Source organism: Pseudorasbora parva, chromosome 18 (genome assembly GCF_024679245.1).
Source record: "Pseudorasbora parva isolate DD20220531a chromosome 18, ASM2467924v1, whole genome shotgun sequence".
Classification (NCBI taxonomy): domain Eukaryota; kingdom Metazoa; phylum Chordata; class Actinopteri; order Cypriniformes; family Gobionidae; genus Pseudorasbora; species Pseudorasbora parva.
In genome coordinates, this window is record NC_090189.1 from 21449693 (window position 1) to 21471843 (window position 22151).

At 37.4% G+C, this 22151-nt stretch overlaps 1 protein-coding gene across 6 annotated transcripts in view; it reads right to left on the minus strand.

The window, feature by feature from the left end:
• Positions 1-22151, minus strand: part of ncam1a (neural cell adhesion molecule 1a) — a 274586-nt gene that overhangs the window by 23639 nt on the left and 228796 nt on the right. For all 6 annotated transcript variants that reach the window (XM_067424257.1, XM_067424256.1, XM_067424258.1 and 3 more), the window contains 3 exons: positions 21720-21845; positions 2734-2858; positions 583-763 (listed from right to left, as the gene is read on the minus strand). In XM_067424257.1, the coding sequence (XP_067280358.1) occupies positions 583-763; positions 2734-2858; positions 21720-21845 (432 nt within the window). The remainder of the gene's footprint in view (positions 1-582; positions 764-2733; positions 2859-21719; positions 21846-22151) is intronic.

Consider the following 22151-nt stretch of genomic DNA (forward strand, 5'->3'; position numbering starts at 1 on the left):
CCTGAACTGAGCCTCAGTTCAGCCCCGAGAAAAAGAGACAGAGGAACAGAGAGAGAGGGATGATCTAAGGCCCTTTTTTTATCAGTGGGGAAGCAGCTCACAAGAAAACAAAAACAGCACTGCCATTGGAGCACAGACCAAACGAGACCATGGTGGAGGGGGTGGATGGTTTAACGGACCTGCTGTGGCTTTTTCGCCTCCCGAGTGCCAAATAGAAAATCTCATCTCCACTGATATCATCTGCAACCGCTCCGAGACGAGCAATAAAGCTGGCTGCAAGAGTTAGGGGGAGGTTGCCAGAGGGGTCAGGGCTCTGGAGAAGAGCTGAAGGTCTCCAGGCTTCACCCGCGGCCACCTCTCGCAGACATTTATCACTCTGCACTCTTATTACTCTTAGATTGTGTCAAATCACTCTCTAGAGGAGGCCAGGCCACAACCTGAATTGACACAAGGGTGGCCCGTGTAATCCACAACAAGACCTGCTAGTAGGATGGGGTTAACAGGGTTCGGGTTGAGGCGGTTTGGCTGTTGGCTGCTCTGGCTGGCAATGGCTGTGCTTCAGGGTTAGGGGGTGGGCCGTACCTGGAATGGCGGTGGGTTCTGGCAAGGTCCTGAAGGAGAGGGTGCCAGGTTCAGATCGTCCTCGCTGGTTTTCAGCCACAACGTAGACCTCGTAGTCCGTGTTCCACTCCAGACCCCGCAGCACAACGTACTCGCTGCCGTTGGGCAAGCGGATCTCCGGCTTCCAATCCTGGCGATGTTTCTACGAACACAAACGTGGACATATTTTAAGCATGGATGCTACATAAGGGTCAATTACATGACGCTAATTTTTTAAGGGATCTGAAAATATCAGGGAGATAGAATACTCCTGATTTCATAATGAAGAAAAAAAAGAAAGATTGGTGACACTTTACAATACGGGTGCACTAATATGAATTAATTCATGCTTAACTAATGCACAGATAATCATGAGTTAATGTATTAATAATGGTGAACTAACCAATATATTAATGATTACTGCATCAGCAACTAATGAAGATTCTACATGACTAATAAATTAAGTTATCATTAAATTGTTATTAGTTAAATGCCATAATGTATTAATTCCTTAATAACATATTATATTAACTAATATTATATGTTAGCTTTAATTAATCATTAGCTAATGATTTATAAAGGTATCACTATGTCATGACTTTACTTATTGGGGCACATGACTATTGATTAAAGCTGCTGTCCATAACTTTTTTTGTGTTCAAGATGGTACATTATGGTACACTTATAATAAGTGTTTATATTAGGACTATTTCAGGCCAGACTGGTAGGTACCGCTGCGGAGGAGCACGGCCCTTGTGTGATTCGCCATAGACATAAACAGAGAGAAGTAACTCCGGCTACAATGTTCTTCCGCAAGACGCATTCAGTTCTGTTAATGAACCACTAGAGCACAAAAGTTACAGACTGCAGCTTTAAGTAATATGTAAATGTGGTTATGGGTTTTGAATTAATTTTGAACATAATTTTAACCACACTTATTTTTGCACCACGGAACGTTTTTCAATGAATGAGTTTCGACGGCCGATTATACTGGAACACCAACTAGCGCTCGCTCCGGAGTCACAACAACAACAAACCATGGGTGCGTCTCAATCAGCTCCCTAGTTCAGTAGTCAGGGCACTGATCAGGGAGTCAGCCCATTGACTTATGTCCTGATCAGTGCCCTGACTAGTGAACTAGGGAGCTGATTGAGACGCAGGGCATGAGTGAACATGAACGAATAAGCTGATGAGATCGCTTTGCTTGGCCCCATGGATGGGAAATTTTGTTTAAAAAACGAAAGGATGGAAGCGTCGACAAGATCATGGTTGTGTGCAAGCTATACAACAAGGAATTAGCGTATCACCGCAGCACATCGAGCCTCAAATATCACAAATATGCTTTTGCTACACTTAATGGGAAACATTGCACTGGTCTGCTGGACTGAAATAAATAAACAATATTTTGTTGATTAAGCTTATGTATTGAGTAATTATTCAATGGTATACTAAAAATCCATGTGAAAAATTACTTCTCATTGTTCCAGGTCAAATATTTATATGCAATTAAAATGCGATTAATTTCGATTAATTAATTACAAAGCCTCTAATTAATAAGATTAATTTTTTTTAATCGAGTCCCGGCCCTAGTCATAACATAATGAAACCTTTATAAATAATTAGCTAATGATAAATTAAAGCATGGAAGTAGAAATGCATGGCTTTGACCCTTTGTGGTAATTAACACGTTAATTTACATTATTAGTTAATATAATATGTTATTAAGAAAGTAATATATTATAACACATTTAACTAATAACAATTTAATGATTACTTAATCTATTAATCATGTAGAAATTTTCATTAGTTGCTGATGCAGTAATCATTAATAAATGGGTTAGTTCACCATTAGTAATACATTAACTCATGATTATCGGTGCATTAATTAAGCATGAATTAATGCATATTAGTGCACCTGTAGTGTAAAGTGTTACCAAATATGATATTTAGAAATATTTAAATATCATGAAAATATTAACAAAACTCCTTTTCTTTATTGTGGACACCCTTATACATCACTGACCAGCGAACTTTGCAACCTACCCAAAGGCATGACACTGTTGCAATGGTGGCATAAATAATTCAGATGATTGGATGAGTTAAGCATGTTCCTTCATGTCCAATCATACTCACAGCTCTGTAGCGCACTAAATAGTGTTTGATGGGAGAGCCCCCATCATCCTGTTTGATCCAGTGGACCTTCATCTCGTTGCCTGTGGACTGTGGCTTAGCCTCCAGTTTAGGAGGATTAGGCTCCCCTGAGGAGAAAACGGCCAGAAAAAAAAAACACTGTTAGAAAACCCCAGCACAAATTCAAAATGTGCCCTTAACCCCGGTGCATTTCCACAGGTGAACATCCTCTTAGGCATTAGCAGCTGATTTTGTAATCCACAAGGTGTTCTTTATCTCTGAACACGAAGCGCAGAAATAGGCTAGCTAATTAAACTGGCTAATTTTAGCTTAAAAATTAATTTACAGTGTTGATCCAACTGAGAGAATTTAAAAGGATGTTATATGGTTGTGCACGGTCTATAGTCTCCAAACTATGCACAAAAAATGATTAAGTGAACGATCAAAGGGTGAGATGTAACAATTTATAGTTGAGTCACTTAGAAAAGTCTCAAATCCTCTTTTCTCATTTTTTGGCTAAACTGTCGAGACATCACATCGCAGAGGCTTTTTGGCAGTATAATGATGACTTCTGCCTCCTATCCTTCCAAATGTGGAACATTAATGACAGTGCTTGGCTCTTGTAAAAACGGAGTTGAGTCGCTTGGGCATGTGGAGGGCTGTAATGAGAGCTGGACTTGTGTTGGTGGCAGTGATGGAGGGTGAGAGCGCCGCTGTAATGCAGTCTCGGAGGGAGCTCGTTATCTCGGCTTGCCCACTACTTAATGACAGAACTCCCTTAATTATCCTCCAAGCTTTGATTGGAGATTCTCAGCCATTACATTTAATAATATCGGCGGGCTGACGGGGGAGGGAAAAGCGCATGTGTGGGCACTTGTTTGGGATGTTAGCTGTCTACCTGTGTCACTAGAGGAGACTGGGAGAAAGCAACAGTGCCCTGCTCCCATTAATCATCATAAATAGTTGCTAGACAAGAGTCCCTATTAGGAAGGGATGTGACACTTTGTATAAACACCAGCAAATATACAAAACATGACAAATGAGATGAATTTTAGGTCAAGGCTATAGGATATCTAAATGTTTGACCTAACCAAGTTAAATTTCATGGTTTGGATTCAGTTCTGTTCATACGTTTACATTCTCCTGGCAGAATCTGCAAGATGTTTATCTTTGTTTTTTGTTTTGTTTTGTTTTTTTTTAGCAAAATAACAATAAAAATCATGTTTTGTTTTACTTTTTTTCTCTCCAAATAATATAATATATTATGGTGTGGTCAGTAAGTGTTTTTTTTTTAATAAATTAATATATTTTAAATAGGGCTGTCAAAATTAACTATTTAACGCAAATTAATTTTAAAGGCACAAATTTTATTAACGCTGCGCACATTTTCTGTTTGATCCGTGGCCTAGCCCGTAGTTGTAGAAATTGAGATAAGACAGACACAAAGAATGCAGCAGCAAACATTAATAGGGAAATAAAAGGGTTAACTTTACTATTCTGAAACAAGAGCAGGTATTATAGCCTACATAAGCTACCATATTTCTGTTTAACTTTTAATAGACTCCAGGCCAAAAGAAAAGTGCGTTTTTACGCGGAGCACATTCTCTGCAGTCCGAGCGTGATGCGCAAATACATTGCAAGCTTACTCTCGCTCATGTCTGCGGTAAATCATTAACACCATCAACACTTACAGTACATGTGTTTTATTGAACTAAATACATTACAATCGGTTAAAATGAACTTGTTTACAGGTTACTTTTCTGAACAAGCGCGCTCCCGAGTCCGTGTTTCTCACACGGTTCACACCGCACACACAAAATACCTGCAGTTCAATAGATTAAAGGGGCCGTAATATATTCCTACTGGTGGAATATGGACCTCCTCCAGGTATGGTGTGGTACTGATGCGCTCTCAGGTCCACATCACAGCTTTCACATTATCAATTTTTTATACGAACGGTGCCCTGTTCTGAACTAAACTGCCAGTGTAAAATGTATTTATTTTCTTAAAATGAGAGAAATCACTGCTTATTTTGAATTGTTAAACTTAGGCGTAATAGACATTGAACAAGTTCTCTGAAACACATCTGTGACCTTTGATACATGTCTAGTCTTCATGCTCTGAGTTTGGTTTCACTAATAATAAACGCATATTTGCATAAAGCATGCATATTTGTCAATGCTCATGTTGATTAGAGTATTAAAAACTTGAAACATATTAATATAAGATACATTTATAACTGATAAAAAATGTGCGATTAAGCTGTGATTAATCATCTGATTAATCGCGATTAAATATTTTAATCGACTGACAAGCCTAATTTTACATAAGGACGCAATAAACTGATCTATAAATATAATATCTGTTTATATATATATATATATATATATATATATATATATATAAAACATATATAATACATATATCTGATATAAATAAACATATATAATACATATAAGCATAATATAATTCATTTCATGTCAACGTATGCACTACAGTAGTAAATGGAAAAAATTGATTCTGCAAAGAGTTATGCAAAGTATGTAAACTCGAAACTGTAAACCACTATCTAGACTTTTGTTATGGGATCATATCCTTATAAATCTCTTTGTAGTCTTCTTTAATTAAGTTTCATTTAAGTTAGAGGCATTTTTGCAAATTTCAGACCATCAGGCAAGTTAGATAAGCATGCATGAAAATAGAGGCCTAAGGTGCTTCCTTGGTGATGAATTGAAGCTTGATTAAAGTTTGCAATTGGATGCTGCAATTTAAATGAAGACAAGTTAATTTAAGACAAGCAGTGCAAGAGTGATGGCAGTTAAACAAATTATCTGAGATCCAGTCATGATTTCCAGTTAGCTGAAGGATTTCCAGATGCTAAGAAGACAAAGAGGGACAGATTAGGGTTACAGAAAGAAAAAAGGGCAAAACATGCTCTAACATGCTGAAGACGGATTAGATTCAAGGGTCATGGATTATTGTGCCACTCGATCATGACTAATAATAGAAACTGCTATCCTAACTTGACACATTTCAGGAATAGAAACTGAGAGATACTACAGAGAAATGACAGAGACAGCATCTCATTTCAAATCAAGCGTGTCGTTAAAAATGTAAGAAAAGAGAGAGTAGAAGCATTTTCTTTAAATACAAGGAAGTGCAGCTGTTCCTTTTTTGCAATGCCAAGTAGGAACAGCAGACAGGGACAGTGAGCGAGGACATTCATGAGACAAAGACGTACAATTAGGACATGCATGAGAGGCTTTCAGTTTACAGACGAGAGACGGAGAACAGAAGTGCGTGTGAATGTGTTCATGCAATAGCAGAACGTCAGTGCTTCTGTTAGTCTGTGGTATGCACATTTTAGGCACACGCTGCAACTCTAGCATAAAATTATCATATAAAGCACATTTATGATGTGCAAATGAATGAGAGGATGATGGCTGATGTTCTTCAAGCGCGAAAATGTGTCTTTTTTAATAAATGAGTTAGTGAGATGTCAAAAACTATCTATTTGGTTTAATAAAAAAATAAAAAAAAGTCTCAAAAAGATGCAGGAGGGTAAAAATGGAAGTCAGTGGAGTAAAATATAAATTGAAAATCAATAAAAAGTTGAAAAAACAGAGCACTTAGCAGCATGTGTAGGACACTAAGCTCTGGTGTTACTGTCTACGCAAATAAAGTTTCTGAAGGATGAATGACTGAAAAATGAAATGGCTCATAAATCCTGATGGTACTGGGTGGGTGTTTCCTTTATCTTCCCCTCATTAACTTGTCTATATTCTCACTGTTAATGGGAATAGAACCAAAATGAAAAACAAAAACAAAACATAAATCAACAAAAAATTACCTTCTGTTCACCAGCGAAGACGACATCATCAGCACCATGCAAGAGTCATATGACAAAGTCACATGGTACGCACGCACATGATTGGTGGAAAGGAAAGTGGAAGGGGGAGGGGTCACATGGAAAATACAAAACATTGAAAAAAATTATACAAACATGGAACGTGTTAAGACCAAAAAGTACAAACAGGAACACAAACAACAAAAAGAAAACAAATTATAAACATAAATACTTCTCTGTAACATTAGATACAGTGTCTGTAGATCCATAAAACAATTCCCAGACAGTGATATATATAAAAAAAAAACAATTTCAAATCAAATAAAAATCATCTCTCTTGAATCCCATTGAAATTATTCAGGGTAAGAACAGGGTCCAAATTGCTTTATGAATCCACTCCACCAGGAGCAGTATTTCTTCTGACTGCGAGAGGTACTTTCGATAAGAGGATTCAAATACAGCCTCTTGCAGTCCACATGGAACTATAAATGCTTGTGCAGATTGAATGGCATCAATGGTACTGTAAAAACCAGCTGAAACAGAGCAGGCCAGCCAAAGGCAGAGGAAACTGTGATGTTGACAGTACAGAAAGAAACCTGCATGGACGCATGAGAAGCAGTGAGGCAGAGACTGCTCACGTGTATTGTCCCATACAATACTTTAAAATGTTGATCTAGGATAATTCATCAAGATATAAAACACAAAAACTGATCCTAGATCAGCACTTTCAGCCTGAGAGGTTTGCACATATGAGCTCAGGACTGCAGCTGAGAAGGGCAGAGGAAAAACTAAACTAAACTAGATATAATGCCGAGTGCACACCTTCAGATACTTAAGTTATGAAAAAAATGCATGAATGGAAGTCTCACTGCATTAGAGCATCTGCTAAAATTTGAGAGAGAGTAATACTGCAAATACTCTAGAAAACTTTAAGCATTTTTTTTTACAATAAACTACATTTTAAACACTTTGGAATTATATATTATTAAAAGTTATACTAATTATACACAGTACAAACATATATATTATGTAAACACATATATGTGTTTGTACTGTATATATATATATATATATATATATATATATATATAAATATTTTTAAAATATATACATGCATGTGTGTATTCAAATACACATAATAATTATACACAGTACAAACACATATACTATGTAAACACAAACTGTTATTTTGGATGTGATTAATCGAGATATAAATATAAAGAAAAATATACTTTTACTATGAAATAAAATTATACTAAGCGGAGAAAAAGACTGATACAAAATAAATCTTTTCCAGATAAAATGTAACTAATATATTTTGTGTTTAGTACAAATAAAAGCCATCATGTAATTTCACACATTTTCTATAAGCATCTAAAATATATACATATCTTATATTTTAGGAAAGTATACATAAAATTGTATGTATAGATTTATGTGCAGACTGACAGAGTCTAAGAATTTGATCATTGTGTCCATAGTTGATGTTTCTAAGAGTGATACAAGGTACACATCTTGCTTTTGGAAATATTGGACCCGAAGTCTGTATATGTTTTAGAAATGACTCCTGATGTGCTCATTTTTAATATATATATATATATATATTTTTGTATTATTATTTGTATTGTGTTGTCTTTATGGACCTATGTGTCTTGAATAAAAGTTGATGAAATATACCATATTTGGGAATGTATTAAATGTAAGACTTTTTTGGATAATTCCAAAGTGTTAACTATACCAATTAAAAGAACACACTGGCAGATTACACAGAAACATATGCACCAGGAAAAAGCACCACACGTTCACTTTGAAGCCTTCTGAAATGATTATCTGTAAACCACCAGGGTTCCTTACAAACTGTAGCTGTCAAGCAATTTAGAAATTCTGAAATCATCATGCTGATTATGACTCATTATCATACAAAAGAACAGATCTTTTGTTTGCTTATCTACTCATACAACTCTAAAAAAAAACTTATATTTTAATTTCTTTGACATCCAAGCAAGTTTTAGTTTGGTGCAATCTTAAACCTGCCACTCAATGTCAACTAAGAAGACAATAGTCAAACAACTGCCTACTCCTAAGATAAAGACCCTGTCATTTCTCTAGCTGAATGAGACAGAATAACTGTCTTCCTTAAAACCTTTTCAGACCCTTCCAATTTGTGGTCTGTTTGTTGAGAGGTCAGGTGTAATCCGTGCTGTCATGGTACTCCTATTTTCAGACTAACGCTTAGTGGCATCTCTCACAGGATTGTAGGAAGTGAGAGCATGTTTTACTGTTTAGGATCAAAATTAGTTTGCATACAAACAGACGAGCAAACATAAATCATTAAATACACAGATGTCTGTACAGTATATAAATATACAGCAAGACGTCTGTTGCTAATTTGGTGATTGTACATGTCTATACAATTGAACCCAGTCCAATGTGATCCATAAGCCATCGCCAGTGGGCACTTAAACACTGGTCGTTCCAGGAGATGTTATCTCTTCACAAAAAAGCATTTGCTAAATGACTATGCTCTTGCATCTCTGAGGGATGTCTCGCACTCGAAGAATGCTAATGTTGACAATTTTGATTAATGTTGGTGAGACAGCTCCATTAGTTTCCACATTCAAGACAGTACGCACCATATCTCATTAATATCTCAGCGAGCACAATAGGAGAACTGCATGTGCCATGCAGTTTCTACAGCTTTCTGCACATCCAACAGCATACAAAATCAGCACACATCATGAGTTCATAAACCAATAACCATTAGCACAAAAAAGCATGTCGGTTCATGTCATACTTCTGTACGTCTACCATGCAGTGACATGTTAGACAGGTGAGCTGGTCTACAAGCGGAAGTTAGTGATGGTTCTCTACGGAGGCTTGGGGATCATGAGCACAATCTCAGTGTCTCACTTCCCCCGCCCTCACTAACATCTACACAATCTCTCTTCTCTATCACAGATGTGTGGTGTCGCTCTACTGTGAACGCCAGCCGGGTTGACTTCAGGAACAATGGTCTAGGTGAGGCGAACAAACGTGTAGCAGGCGGATAAAGAGTGACAAACCACACTGCACACAGTCGGCATACTCACTAAGGTCGGCAGTGGTTGGAGGAATAGAAGTTGGAGTCTCTGAAGACACTGGAAGATGGTGAGAACATGGTGAGATGTGCTTTCATTTGCCGCACTGATAGTAGAGCCACTGTTGCAACAGCTTCATAGCAACTAACTAGTGCACACCACAGAGTATAGCAACATTCAAACAGTCCAGGCAGAAGTGCATGCAACCCAAATTAAAAGTGCCTCAGTGTAGAGACACAACTATATGGCCAAATTATGTGGACATGGGAAAACCAGTGTTTTGCTGAGATGCCATCTGGATCGCAGCAATGACAAAATGTATATGTATGGAAAACACATTTATTTTAAACGATTTATATCTCATTAGACTATAGTTGTCCAGTTAGGGACGAATTAATTAAAACTATTATGCGAAATTGCTTGTCATTCTAAAAAATTTACTGGAATATGCCATTAATTAAATACAACATTTGAAATATAATAATAAAAAATAAATAATTCTCTGTTGATTTAGAAATGCCATGTAATATACACTACAATTTAAATATTTAAATTTAATGTAAAGAAATTCATTCTTTTATTTATCAAGGGGCCATTAAATGAATCAAAAAGTAAAAGACATTTACTTTGCAACTATTTTTTTTCTTCAAAATGTCAAACTTTCTAGTCATCTAATTATTCTGAAAACAAAATGTCACCGAAAAAAAAAGATTCACTGCTGTGTTAAGCAACAAAGACTGTTTTTAACATTGCTAATACCATATTTTGAGAACCAAATCAGCATATTAAAATGATTTCTAAAGGATCATGTGACACTGAAGGGCCGTGACACACCAAGTCGACGGTGAGCATCTGTCGGGCTAGTTTTTGTGGTTTGTTCCAAATGCCGACTGTATTCGGGCTCATGTTGGTGGCAGTTTGTCCGATTTAGCATACTGAATTGCTGTCAGGCCGTCGCCAATGAGAGAGATCGTTTTGATAGGCTGTTCAGTTTAGCGAAAAAGTCAGTGCACGAGAATAAAAGCGAAAGTGATAAAAACGAGCAAAGAAGTTAAAATGGCATTCCAATTCATGAATATTTTTATATTTCATGAGCTGCCTGGAATAAAGAAAACTCAGAATGGTATCCACAATGGTTCGTTTACCCTTTTTATATCTGAAATCCTAATTTCAGTTCATCTTTTTGAATGACTAACATAGACTATTGATACCTGCTGATATAGACAGTTATTTCCTTACATGCAGGTGCAGAACGCACATGCTAATTGGCAGTCAGCTGTAGATTTGTAATGAGTTCATTCACAGCTTTCTGGCTCAGATGCATCCGACGTGAGGCAACAGCACAGTTGGATTTTGTCATCGCTAGTTCTCCAACGTCAGCTTGCTGTGTCACGGCCAGAAAACTGGAGTAATGGCTTCTGAAAATTCAATTTTAATTTTCCACTAAAAGAATAAATTACATTTTAAAATATTTTAATATAAAAAAACAGCTATTTTAAATTAATTACAAAAAGTTTTAACAGGAGACCAAATAAGAGAGATTTCTTTCAAATGTTTCTTTCAAAAGCTCACACTTTGAATGGTAGTGTAACGTTCTTTAAACATAGTACTAAAATATAAAAGCAGTGCAGTATAATAATAAAAAAGCTGCGTTCTGTGTGAACTGGTCCTAAAACGTCATTCTAAATCTGAAATATTATATAAACATGCAGTGTATTGGATAATCAGTTAAACGGCTCGATTCTGTGGTGCTGAACCAAGCAGAGAGCTGTACCAAACACCTAATTAATAAAATGAATGAGCCACATTTCAAAAGTTTCTTGAGAGAGCAACACTCTTCCAGCTGAAGTATAAAGCACAACATTTCAGAAAACAGGCACTTCTGGAGCATGCACAAACAAATTAACGTTCATGACGACAGTTGATAACATTCAACTACCGGGATCCGAGACGCACATAAACAACCTGTATTTAAATGTCATGGTTAGCCGATCTGATCCGTGAACAGTACAGCCGTCTCAGGCCCGCAAAGACACCGCTCGATTCAAAGTGCGATATTTTCTTAAAAGGGCATTAGTGCCAGTGACTCAGACATTACCTTCAATATACTCTCATCCATCTAATCTGAGAGAGAAGGCTGGCTTTCATTGAGCTGAACCACAGAGCCTCGGAGTTAAACGATAAGTACTTTGAGTGGAAGGTAATGATATGATGGAGGCGAAATATCCCCTGTTTCCTTTTTAAGCGTAACGCAATTAGGCAGAGGCGCAGCCTGTTTGTGAGCTGAGTGTCTGACAGATGACAGACTACGTTAGAGTTTCAAAGACTGTTTGACTAAAAAGTGCAGCGCTTCTGTATTTTAATCTCTTTCTTTTTGTGCAAGTTGTGAATTTATTTCAAGGAACTTTAGATACTTGGTGACAAAAAGAGCCTGAAGTGCTAACTGCATCATGAGTTAGTCCTCGGAGGATTAAAAAAACAGTTCATTTGAATATGAACATTTTGGCATGTATACTGTACTCGCCCTACTGTTGAGTCAAACCCAAATGAACCCATGGAACACAAAAGGGGAAATTTTAATAATGTACCGGTTGCTCTTTTCAGATGGGAACTGGAGCTTTAGAGTTGCTAAATTATGAAAAACACAATAAAAGCCTCAGAAAAAGTTGATGTGACTTGTGTGCAGGGCTTGACATTAACACCCGCCAACCCGCCAAATGCGTGGGGATTTCAGCAGTGGGGTGTACGGCAGTTGACAAGTTGAATTTTATAAATAATATATACATTTTTCAACTGTAGTCTTTTAAAAAGACATCTGAAAGAATAAACTAGGTCCAATGTAGCATTGTCAAAAATATACATGTTTTGATACTGAAATATCCGAAATGTGTTTAATACAAATTTCCTGCAGAATAGACACACATGCTGCACACTCTCATTTCTCCAGCAGCGAGTTCTTCTCACCCGCCTTCTCGCACACTTGTTTTGTTTCATTCAGAATATTGCTGGTGTTACATTGCTTGAATTTCAGCGTGGGATTGAGCATCTTGCGCATAATTTGACTAATTCCCGCAGATTTTGTGCTCACATCCAAGTGCGTCCACATAAAGCTGTCTCTCAGCACCAAATTGAGTTCTTTTTTGCTGCTTATTGTGCTTAAACAGCCAAATACACACAAAATAATGTCAAAATTCCGGTCTTGGCGAGTATTCAGGTAAACACAGTCAGTTATGATTTAAGTGAATGTAAACAGTTCAGAAATTAAACACACGTGCCACAGTATATTTAATATGTGTGTTAGGTCTTAAAGTGACAGCAGCCTAATATACCTGCTGTCAAATAATGAGATAATATTAAACATATTTATATGGCAGTTTTTTTCCCATGGTATCAATGTCAAAATTGTGGCCAGTGAAAATGCTGAGTGGCTAAGTAACTTTAAATGCCACTGAAAAAAAAGGTTAATGTCAAGCCCTGCTTGTGTGCTGTATTCCAACTTTGTGGCAAAATATATTCTCTGAAAATCTTAAAACCACAGGACATTGATTCAGTAAGCTGAACTTGAGAACATATATTGAAAAGATCCGATTCAAAAGAACGATTCATTTACCAATCACTTCTCTCATGAGGAAAGCTAGACTGGAAGTCAATATATTTCACATGAATAATAGCTTAAATTTCACCCTGTATGTCATGCAAAACTAACATATAATTTCAGAAGTCACATGACCAACTTTTATGATGCATTTGCATCTTTCTTAAAAACTGCAGTGACCAATTTTCCCAGAACAAATTAAGATGCTTTCGGAACAGCATGAGGGAGAATAAATGATTATGGGGATCCCTTCAATACCACGTTGATTAAAAAAGAGCTCAACTGTCTCTTCTCTCTGATTTCCAGTGTTTTAACTTGCACAAAACTAGTCACTGCAGGCTTATTGATCTAACAAAACACTACTTTTCTACAATTTGGTCTATAGCTCTGCAGATAAAAAAACATGCTTAAATGGAACTGTATTATCCGCTGTGGTCTGATGAAACGCTTAGGGGCAGTTATATTGTGTAGTGCTTTGTAGATATCACAGAGCAGAGGGCGAGGTTCAAAGCATGCAGAGTCTCAGACAGAGAAGAAAATTGCTCTGCAGAATAATAAGGATTATCATATCGTAAGTGTTTCATGTCAAGGGGAATGAAGGGGGTGTTAATGCCATTGCAGTGGTGATCACAATTAAAGCACTCCAGAACTCCACCTGAGGACGTGGACCATCTGCTAGGTCACCGGCCTGTGTCTCTATCTGTGAGAGCTGTATTCACCAGCACTGAAGCAGAGAAACTACTGAGAGCCACCAGATGTGCCAGGCAATAGACCTAATGTAAACCATCTCTCAGGAGTACTAAATTACTCAGCACAATCTGATGAAGTGCCACGTAAACTGTTTTACAGTCTACTTTCCATCTCCCACTCTGATTGCATTAAGGGTCCCACTTTATATTAGGTGGCCTTAAGTACTATGTACTTGCATCAAACATAAGTGGCAATGTCCTTACTTTGTTCAAATTGTATTGCACACACTTTTGCTGATATTGAGGTGGGATACGGGTAGAGTTAGGGACAGGTGTGGTGGTGTGGGTAAGTTTATGGGTAGGGCTAGGTGTAAGTGAAGTGTAAAAAGTGTAATTATAAATAAAATTACATAAATGAATTACAGATGTAATTACATGCAGGTGTTTAACATGTAAGTACAATATAAAAACATGTATGTACATAATAAGTGCATTGTAGCAAATTATTAAAATTGAAATGTTAGTAAACAGTAGTTAAGGCAACCTGATATAAAGTGGATCCGCATTAAGTGTTATTGATAAGGATTGGTTTTATAAGTTGGGTTGTATTTGAGACAGAACTGAACAATAAGTAAATGATCATTAGGAAACAACAACAAAAGCATTAATGATATAAAACTGCAGTATTTTTATTATTTATTTGCTCATTTAAATGTTTTAGATTGCAAAATTACTTTGAGGAAATAATGCACTACTAATATTTTGAATTATTAATAAACATTTATGAAAATATAATTAATAAAAACTATATACAAATATAATAATATTGCATATGTATTTTCATCTTTGCTTTGGGCAGTTGAGCCAAATCAATTTAGCTGGACTTTAAATGGCTGTTTTTTACGAAAGCGGAGATGTTCTCCATTGCAATTTATTAAAGGCCCAACGTTTAAAACATAAAAATCAACAATGAAGACAAAAGGATCGGCTCCAAACATCCCCATCTGACAGAATTTGCATGTTACCTACATTTTTCACTAAATCAGGTCGAATGCCTAAATTGGCCTTCGATTTTAGCATTGAGTCCTGAGCTGAGCTCATTTAACTTACAACGTACTTTACGTACAATCTCCTATTGTCTTAGTCGCTATATGTGCAGTGCTGCTGCAGTGCTCTCTGATCCTTTGCGGTCTGTGGCAATCACATTCATATCAAAGAAGGCTCTGTCAGTGAAGTCTACCTGCCCACTGAGAGCGGGGTGACCCACACACAGGCTGGCAATCAGAGAGCCTGGCACACAGTCATGGCAAGAGTCCCTAATGAATATTTTAGCTGTCACCCAAGATGACCCTACTGCAGTATGCTGCAGAGGTGCCATTATCTATCAGAAAACTCCCAGAGGTGTCCATCGCTTTGGCTCTATCGCTTACGTGACGAGCCTACCTAGCTTTGTCACCACTCCATCTCCATACACATTTCCAGCCTCTTCATTCACGCTCATAGCACATAAAATGGAGAGGGAGCTCTCTTGCTTTGAATCGCTGGTCCCTGCAGCACATACCGCAGTAATGTGAATTATATAGTGCTCTTTTACGATTTCTGTGGCTGCACGGATCTTTGCTCTGGAGGAGAGAAAGAGTCACTCACGCTACCGGCAACATAGCTTTTGTGTCGTCCCCCTCTTCCTTCAGCACTCTAGGGCACTCCATTGGCTGAGACTGCAGGATGGCCTCTGGTGATAAATCTCTGACAAGCACCTATGAGCGCTACCGTACATCTTACTTGGAGCTCCATCTATGTCAAACTATGCCACTCACTGCAGACATTCTGCTGTTTTATAATAAATAGAGTCGATCTGTCATACTTCCCTAACTGTTAAAGCAATAGTTCACCCCAAAAAATTTCATTAGGTGATTATTTTACTCACCTTCATGTTGCTCCAAAACGGCATTGTTTTTTTGTCTGTGAAGGAGCTATTCTGAATAATTTCCGACTTGCTGTTTACAATGGCAGTTAAATGACCAGTTTGAGAGCGAATAATGACATATTTTGTTTGTAAAGTCGCTAAGAATTACTTTTATGCCACTTTTTAGGTGAGTAGTTACTATAAGCGGACATTAGTGTAAAGAAAAAGATTTGCGAATCCTAAAACAAAAACTATCTAAGTTGGACGCCCAGCCTGGCCAATCTGTATAGCTGGTTTAATTGGTTTAGCTGTTGAAAAGTGCCCAAAACCCCTCTAAAACGACCCAAGAAACCTTCTAAGACCTAATCTAAGACCAGCAAATCAACTGAGGCTGCTGAAAACTTTTTTTTTGCTTTTTTAAAGCAAGGACATTGAGAAAATAATAGCATAGATGTTTGGAAAAGACACAAGGATGACATAATTTTAGAGTGAATTATTGCTTTAAGAAGTCGTTGTATGCCCTAGATATAGCAAACTCATTGTTTCTGAGATAAACAACTTGATAACGATTGTTCATATGCAAAGAGAGAAAAGAAAGCTCGCAGAAAAACTGCGCTATTGTTAGGATTTCTTCTGAAGATTTGCTTCAGAAATGATTTTCGTTTTGGTTTGGGAACACGTGACAAATAAACCCAATCTGGACTGTCACCAGATGCGAGCCATAATTTGACAAGTGTCGATGCTGACGGCGGTCTCGGTTTGTCATGTACAATTTGATAAATGATTAGTAAGTGTTTTGGAGTTCCTGGATCATTGTGCCGCCAATCACCTCTTAAATTCACGCAGGTATAGTTCCGGAGAAAGAGCGGACAACGCCATCAATCTCATCTGAACACGACCACATCACAATACCATTACGAGATACGGTCTCTGCCTTGCCCATCGCCTCTTTTTTTATTCCACTGTGTAATGATCACGAGAAGGCCTCCACAGTCAAATGATCCCTGCCAGGGACAATGAGAACAATAGAGAGCCACAACAAGAAAAAAACGTCAATTAAATTAGCAAAAGCTTCATCACTATGTCATTCGGTTTTGATTGATAACATTTTACAGATTGACTGTTTCACAATTACTTCTTGCAAAACAATCACCCTCACACAAACTATGTGTTGAGCTATTATTCTAAAAACACATTGGGTGATATTCAAAACACCAAATTATGCTGTTTATTAAAGACCCAATAAACACCAAGGTTCCTACAAGAGTGAAATAAAGAGCTTGTTTTGAGGCTTCTGTGGATTTTATGTAAAGTACTAAGAAGGGAAATGGAGAGATAACTGGAGAGATGACTTTGACTAGAGGAGAATCTATACCAACATCCATCTTTTAGACTAACGTCCTAGCATGTAAGTTTAAATGGTGACTTTTAATCAACACACCCGAGGGAGCCCCAACAAATTTTAGTTTCATGCCACGACCTAACACACACCTGATTCAATTAATCAAGTTAATTCCTCCATGTAGCATAATTGAGTTGAACCAGGTGCATATTTACTGTAGGCTTTAGAAAAAAGGCAATTTTCTCAATAAGGCCTCGAGGACTAGAAGGACTGGTTTGAATGATCTTGCAAAACTTTATCCTTGTTTGAGTAATAGAATGGAATTCCATCTGGAAAGTACAACAACAGATATAATGTGAGCTGTCAGTTCTCTAAAGCACAGGCTATAATCAAAACGTGCTTTAAATCCAGTGAAAGTTTAACTGCGTTGAGTCCACTTGAAGCAAAAAAACACATTTAATTCTCAATAAATTCTTCATTGAAGACACCATGAAATTCATGAATCGTCTAGTCCATGTCCACATCTATATCCTATAAAAGGTTTTAGCAGATACACACCAAAAATATGAATGAGCCATCCAATGACTCCAATCCAATCAAATGCTCTTTAGAAAAGAACACCCCCTCTCAGTAAATTAAAATGACCATTTGACTAAAGGTCAAATCAAGGTTCATGACTAAAGTAACAGTCTATTAGCTATTTAAAAAGGGATGAGCTCATCCATATACACAACTTCTTTCAAACGTAGGAAAGAAAACAAGCTACAAGCTTTTACTACCTTCTCTAAAGGCTTACTAATACATTTGGCAGGAGTGTTGCAATGGCTGAAATGGAAGTAAATGGGGGAAAAAAAACTAATAGAAATGTGAAAGAAAGAGAGCAGAGAGATGGAACACTTACTTTTGAAAGGGAAGCCTGATGTCCAGTGGAACAAAACAAGATGGAAAACATGATGAGAATCATAAAAAAAAAAACAGTGAACATGAGATTAGGAATAAGTAAGAATGAGTGGAGGCCAATTCCAATTTGCCATTTTGGGGTTCATCTTATAAAGCAGTGAGAAAATCACCTTGCTAACTCACATTTAGCCAGACTACACTATGTGAATGGCTTGCTAAGTGCCAAAATGGCAAAACTGGGTGACCCAATTAGCTGTTGTGAAATGAGAGCAGGCATTCGAGTGAATGTGGGGACGGTGAAAACAGGGAGTGTTGAAGCAAAGATGAAATATGATAAGAAAAATAAGATAAGAATTCATGTCAGCCTGTCTCTGACTTACATCAATGGAGCAATTCACTCCTGCCATGAGCTATTGTACTCCCAATAGAAGAATAAACAAGTTTTGTTTTGTGTTATTTTAAATTTTTATCCATTTTTGAAAGATTCCCTTCTAAGCTTCTGGGTATTCAAATGGAAATCAAGCTTACTGCCGCATGACTTCTTTTTTTGTAATGTTATTACAAAATGCTTTTGAGATGGATCAACTGAATTGGATCAATAAATTGGATTAATATAGCGACAAGGAAAAAGACTATTTCTGCAATTTAAACTTTAGTCACTTAATCCCTGCGAGTGCAAGAGGAAATTGAATAATCAAAGTTGAACTGTGTTTCTGCTCATCCCACATTTCTTGCAAACTGACTTTTCTAATCTGCTTCTGAGTGGAACATTCTGAGCCAACGGCTTCGTGCGACATGCAGTAATTAAACCAGTAGATTTGTAGGAATTTTGAAAACTTCATTGCAAAATCTAAATAAGGATGATGTTTCATTAATTTGGGGAGCTCTGCATTCACGCTCTGCAAACCATCCTCATATTTCACCTCACTTCACTCTTATATCGCCATGGAAGCCTGTTTCCACCCTAAACAGGTAATTGTGAGATACATTTTAAAAATAAATAAATAAATCGACATTGTGACATAAAGGCCCGGTTTCACACACAGGTCTTAGATTAAGCCAGGATTAATGAATTAGATTAAGATTAGACATTAGATTAAGCCAGGTCAATAAATGTAGGTAGCTCTTATAAACATGCCTAAGAAAAAATATTACTGCTGTGCATCTTGAGAAAATACAATGGCAGTGACATATTTAAAGATATCTCAAAGCAAGTTGCTTTGAGCTAAAACAGCTCAAACATGCATTTTAGTCTGGGACTAGGCTTAAGCCTGGTCTATGAAACTGGGGGCAAAAGTCCCAATTAGGAGGTCTGGTTTCATAGAAAGGGATTAGATTAAGACAGGATTAGGCCTTACTCAAATGAGGACATTTAAGTAGTTAAAAAACTACATTTTAGAAATATTTTTTTTTTTACTATTGCTGTGTATCTTGAGACAAACAATAGCACTGATAGCAAGTTACTTTGAGACAGTTCAGATTTTGTTTGCATTTTAGTCTGGGACTAGACTAACAACTTGTCTGGGCAATAACGTTGTCATTTTTAATATTTGCAATTATGAACTATGGTCTGAATTGTGAATTACAAGGGCACAATTATGAAAAATAGCCACTATTATGAGATAAAGTTTATGAGAATAATTCTTAATTGTGAGAAATAGTCAGGATTGTGAGCTATAAAGTCATAATTGAGGTTTAATGTTACAATTAAGAACAAGTCATGATTATGAGATCTAGGGCAAGATTTACTAACAGCTTGTGTCAGGGCAAACCCTCTTTTGACGTTAAAAAACTACTGGCAGGATTTAAAGCTGAAGTCTGTAATTTTTCCATCCGCCAGAGGGCGCCTATTCAAAACAAAGGCGTAGTTTGATGATGCCAAGTTGGAGCGCAGAATCTTGGGACATGTGTTCTTCACCTCACAGTCGGTGGAAAATAGGACTTGGGCAGAAGTCATGTTCATGGATGTGATTATTAAAGTTACAGTAGTATGAAGCAGTGCAGGACAGAGTGTTGAGGAAGCTAAGTAAGGCCGCTGGAGCGATTATTACGCAACACACAGCTCGCGAGGAGCAGGACTTATTATGACGGGACACAGTCGCTGGCGCCATTTCCGCTCATGAGTATAAGGTAACGCAGCTCCGTTGATTATATTAGATACATTTAAGTGTGTTTAAAATGATGTTATGACGTTACTCTGTGCATTCGCTCAGCGGCTGCTGTGACACTTGTTGTACACTGCTAAGAGTAAAGTGTTTCTGCCAAATAAAAACGGAAACCGAGGGTAAGACAGATATAACGCAATTGACAGGCGACTCCCTCAGACAAGTTCCTTGGTTAAAATAGCAATTTTCTCACAATTTACAATTTTTTTTATTTTTTATTTAACCTTAGGGGTATTGTAAGTACTCAACTGAACACAATATATAACACTGGCCTAGTGTTTTTTTTTGGATATTTTACTGCAAAAATACTACACAGTGCACCCTTAAAAGGACGCACAGTGAAAAATCTATGCTGAAAAGGAGTGGGCACAGTTATTGTGGCTGCTGACCTTATTGCATATGCATTTGTAGGAGTTTCGCTTTCCGACACACAATTGATGGGAGGAGAGTATTTAAATCAGTCATGCAAGATGATTTGCTAATGTTTGCACTCATCAATTTTTACTGGTGTTTGCGGCATTATTTACCGCCAAAAAAGCATGTCTTAAACCAGATGCTAACTGGTAGATTGCGTTGGTCATTATGGAAAAGATCCGGTTTCATTTGTGTGCTTTAATTTTCGTGTCATCAGTAGATCATGCATAGAACTTAACTCTCCCCTCTGCGCTTTTTTGGAAATGTGCTCTCACGCTAATTTGCCCTGTTTAGTAAATCCGGCCCCTAAAGTTAAAGTTATTATGATAGAATGTTAAAAATAAAGTCATTAAAATAAATAACAGTTTTCATTTTATCGGAGGCAGAAACAGGCTTGCATTCATAGCACATCGACTGACTATATAGAGCAGAACCAATAAAACTACTGTTAAACTAGTTAAACCTGAGAAATACCATCTTCAACTGTTCCATATTACAGCATACTGCTGTACAAAAGCAAAATATCATTGCTTCTTATTATTGACATTACAATTTCCCAGAGTATGATCCTGATCTGATGGTGGATATGATGGTTAAAGAGGGTTTCATCATCTACTCTACAGAAGAGTGCCCAATCAACATGGACGACACTTAACAGAGCACACAGCTCTCAGCAGACACGAAACACAGCTGTTGCCTGGCACATGCTGGCACCAGCAGACAGGGAGGAGTGCCACATCACTGGGAAGCACCGCTGAGGTGAGAGGCTGCAGTGACACAATGGTCATCAGGAAATTGTTTGAACACACAGACACACACTAAAGTGAACACGCACATCCACATATAAATACAGAAGTACACACAGGACAAACAATGCATCTCCTGGGAGTGAGATCCAGCAGGGTCCAGGGCAGGGATGCATTGTGGGTAGTGAGGTCTGCTGCTGCACTGAGAAGGGGGGGTTGATGGGTAAGGAGAGTGCTAGGGTCATATGATAAAGTGGGACTGAGAGAGAGAAAGACAGAAAGAACGAAAGGAAGAAAGAGGCACTTACGGACAGGTTGGGTTTTGAAGCTTTCTGGGGTGCTGCTCTCTCCTTCACCCTTGCCGTTGATGGCTGACATCTTGATCTCGTATGTGGTCTCTGGCTTCAGCCCAACAATAGTGATTAAGTTGAGACCTGATTTGGACAGATTTAGAGCTCCAATAAAATATCGGACATAAAAAGATAGAATAAGATGAATAAACATGTCTAGTTTTAACAAAGCATATACCAAACCTATATGACATACCAAATAACTTTATCAAATTGCACATTACTCCAGCACATGATTTGTAGCATTACAGAGAACAGATTTGCTTGAATGGTTTGTTAAACAGGCTCAAATTAATAAATAAATAAATATAAAAAAAGATTTTAAGGGAACATTTGCAGAATGGAAATAGATACTGTGAGAAAAAAAGTATAACCGATAAGAATATATAT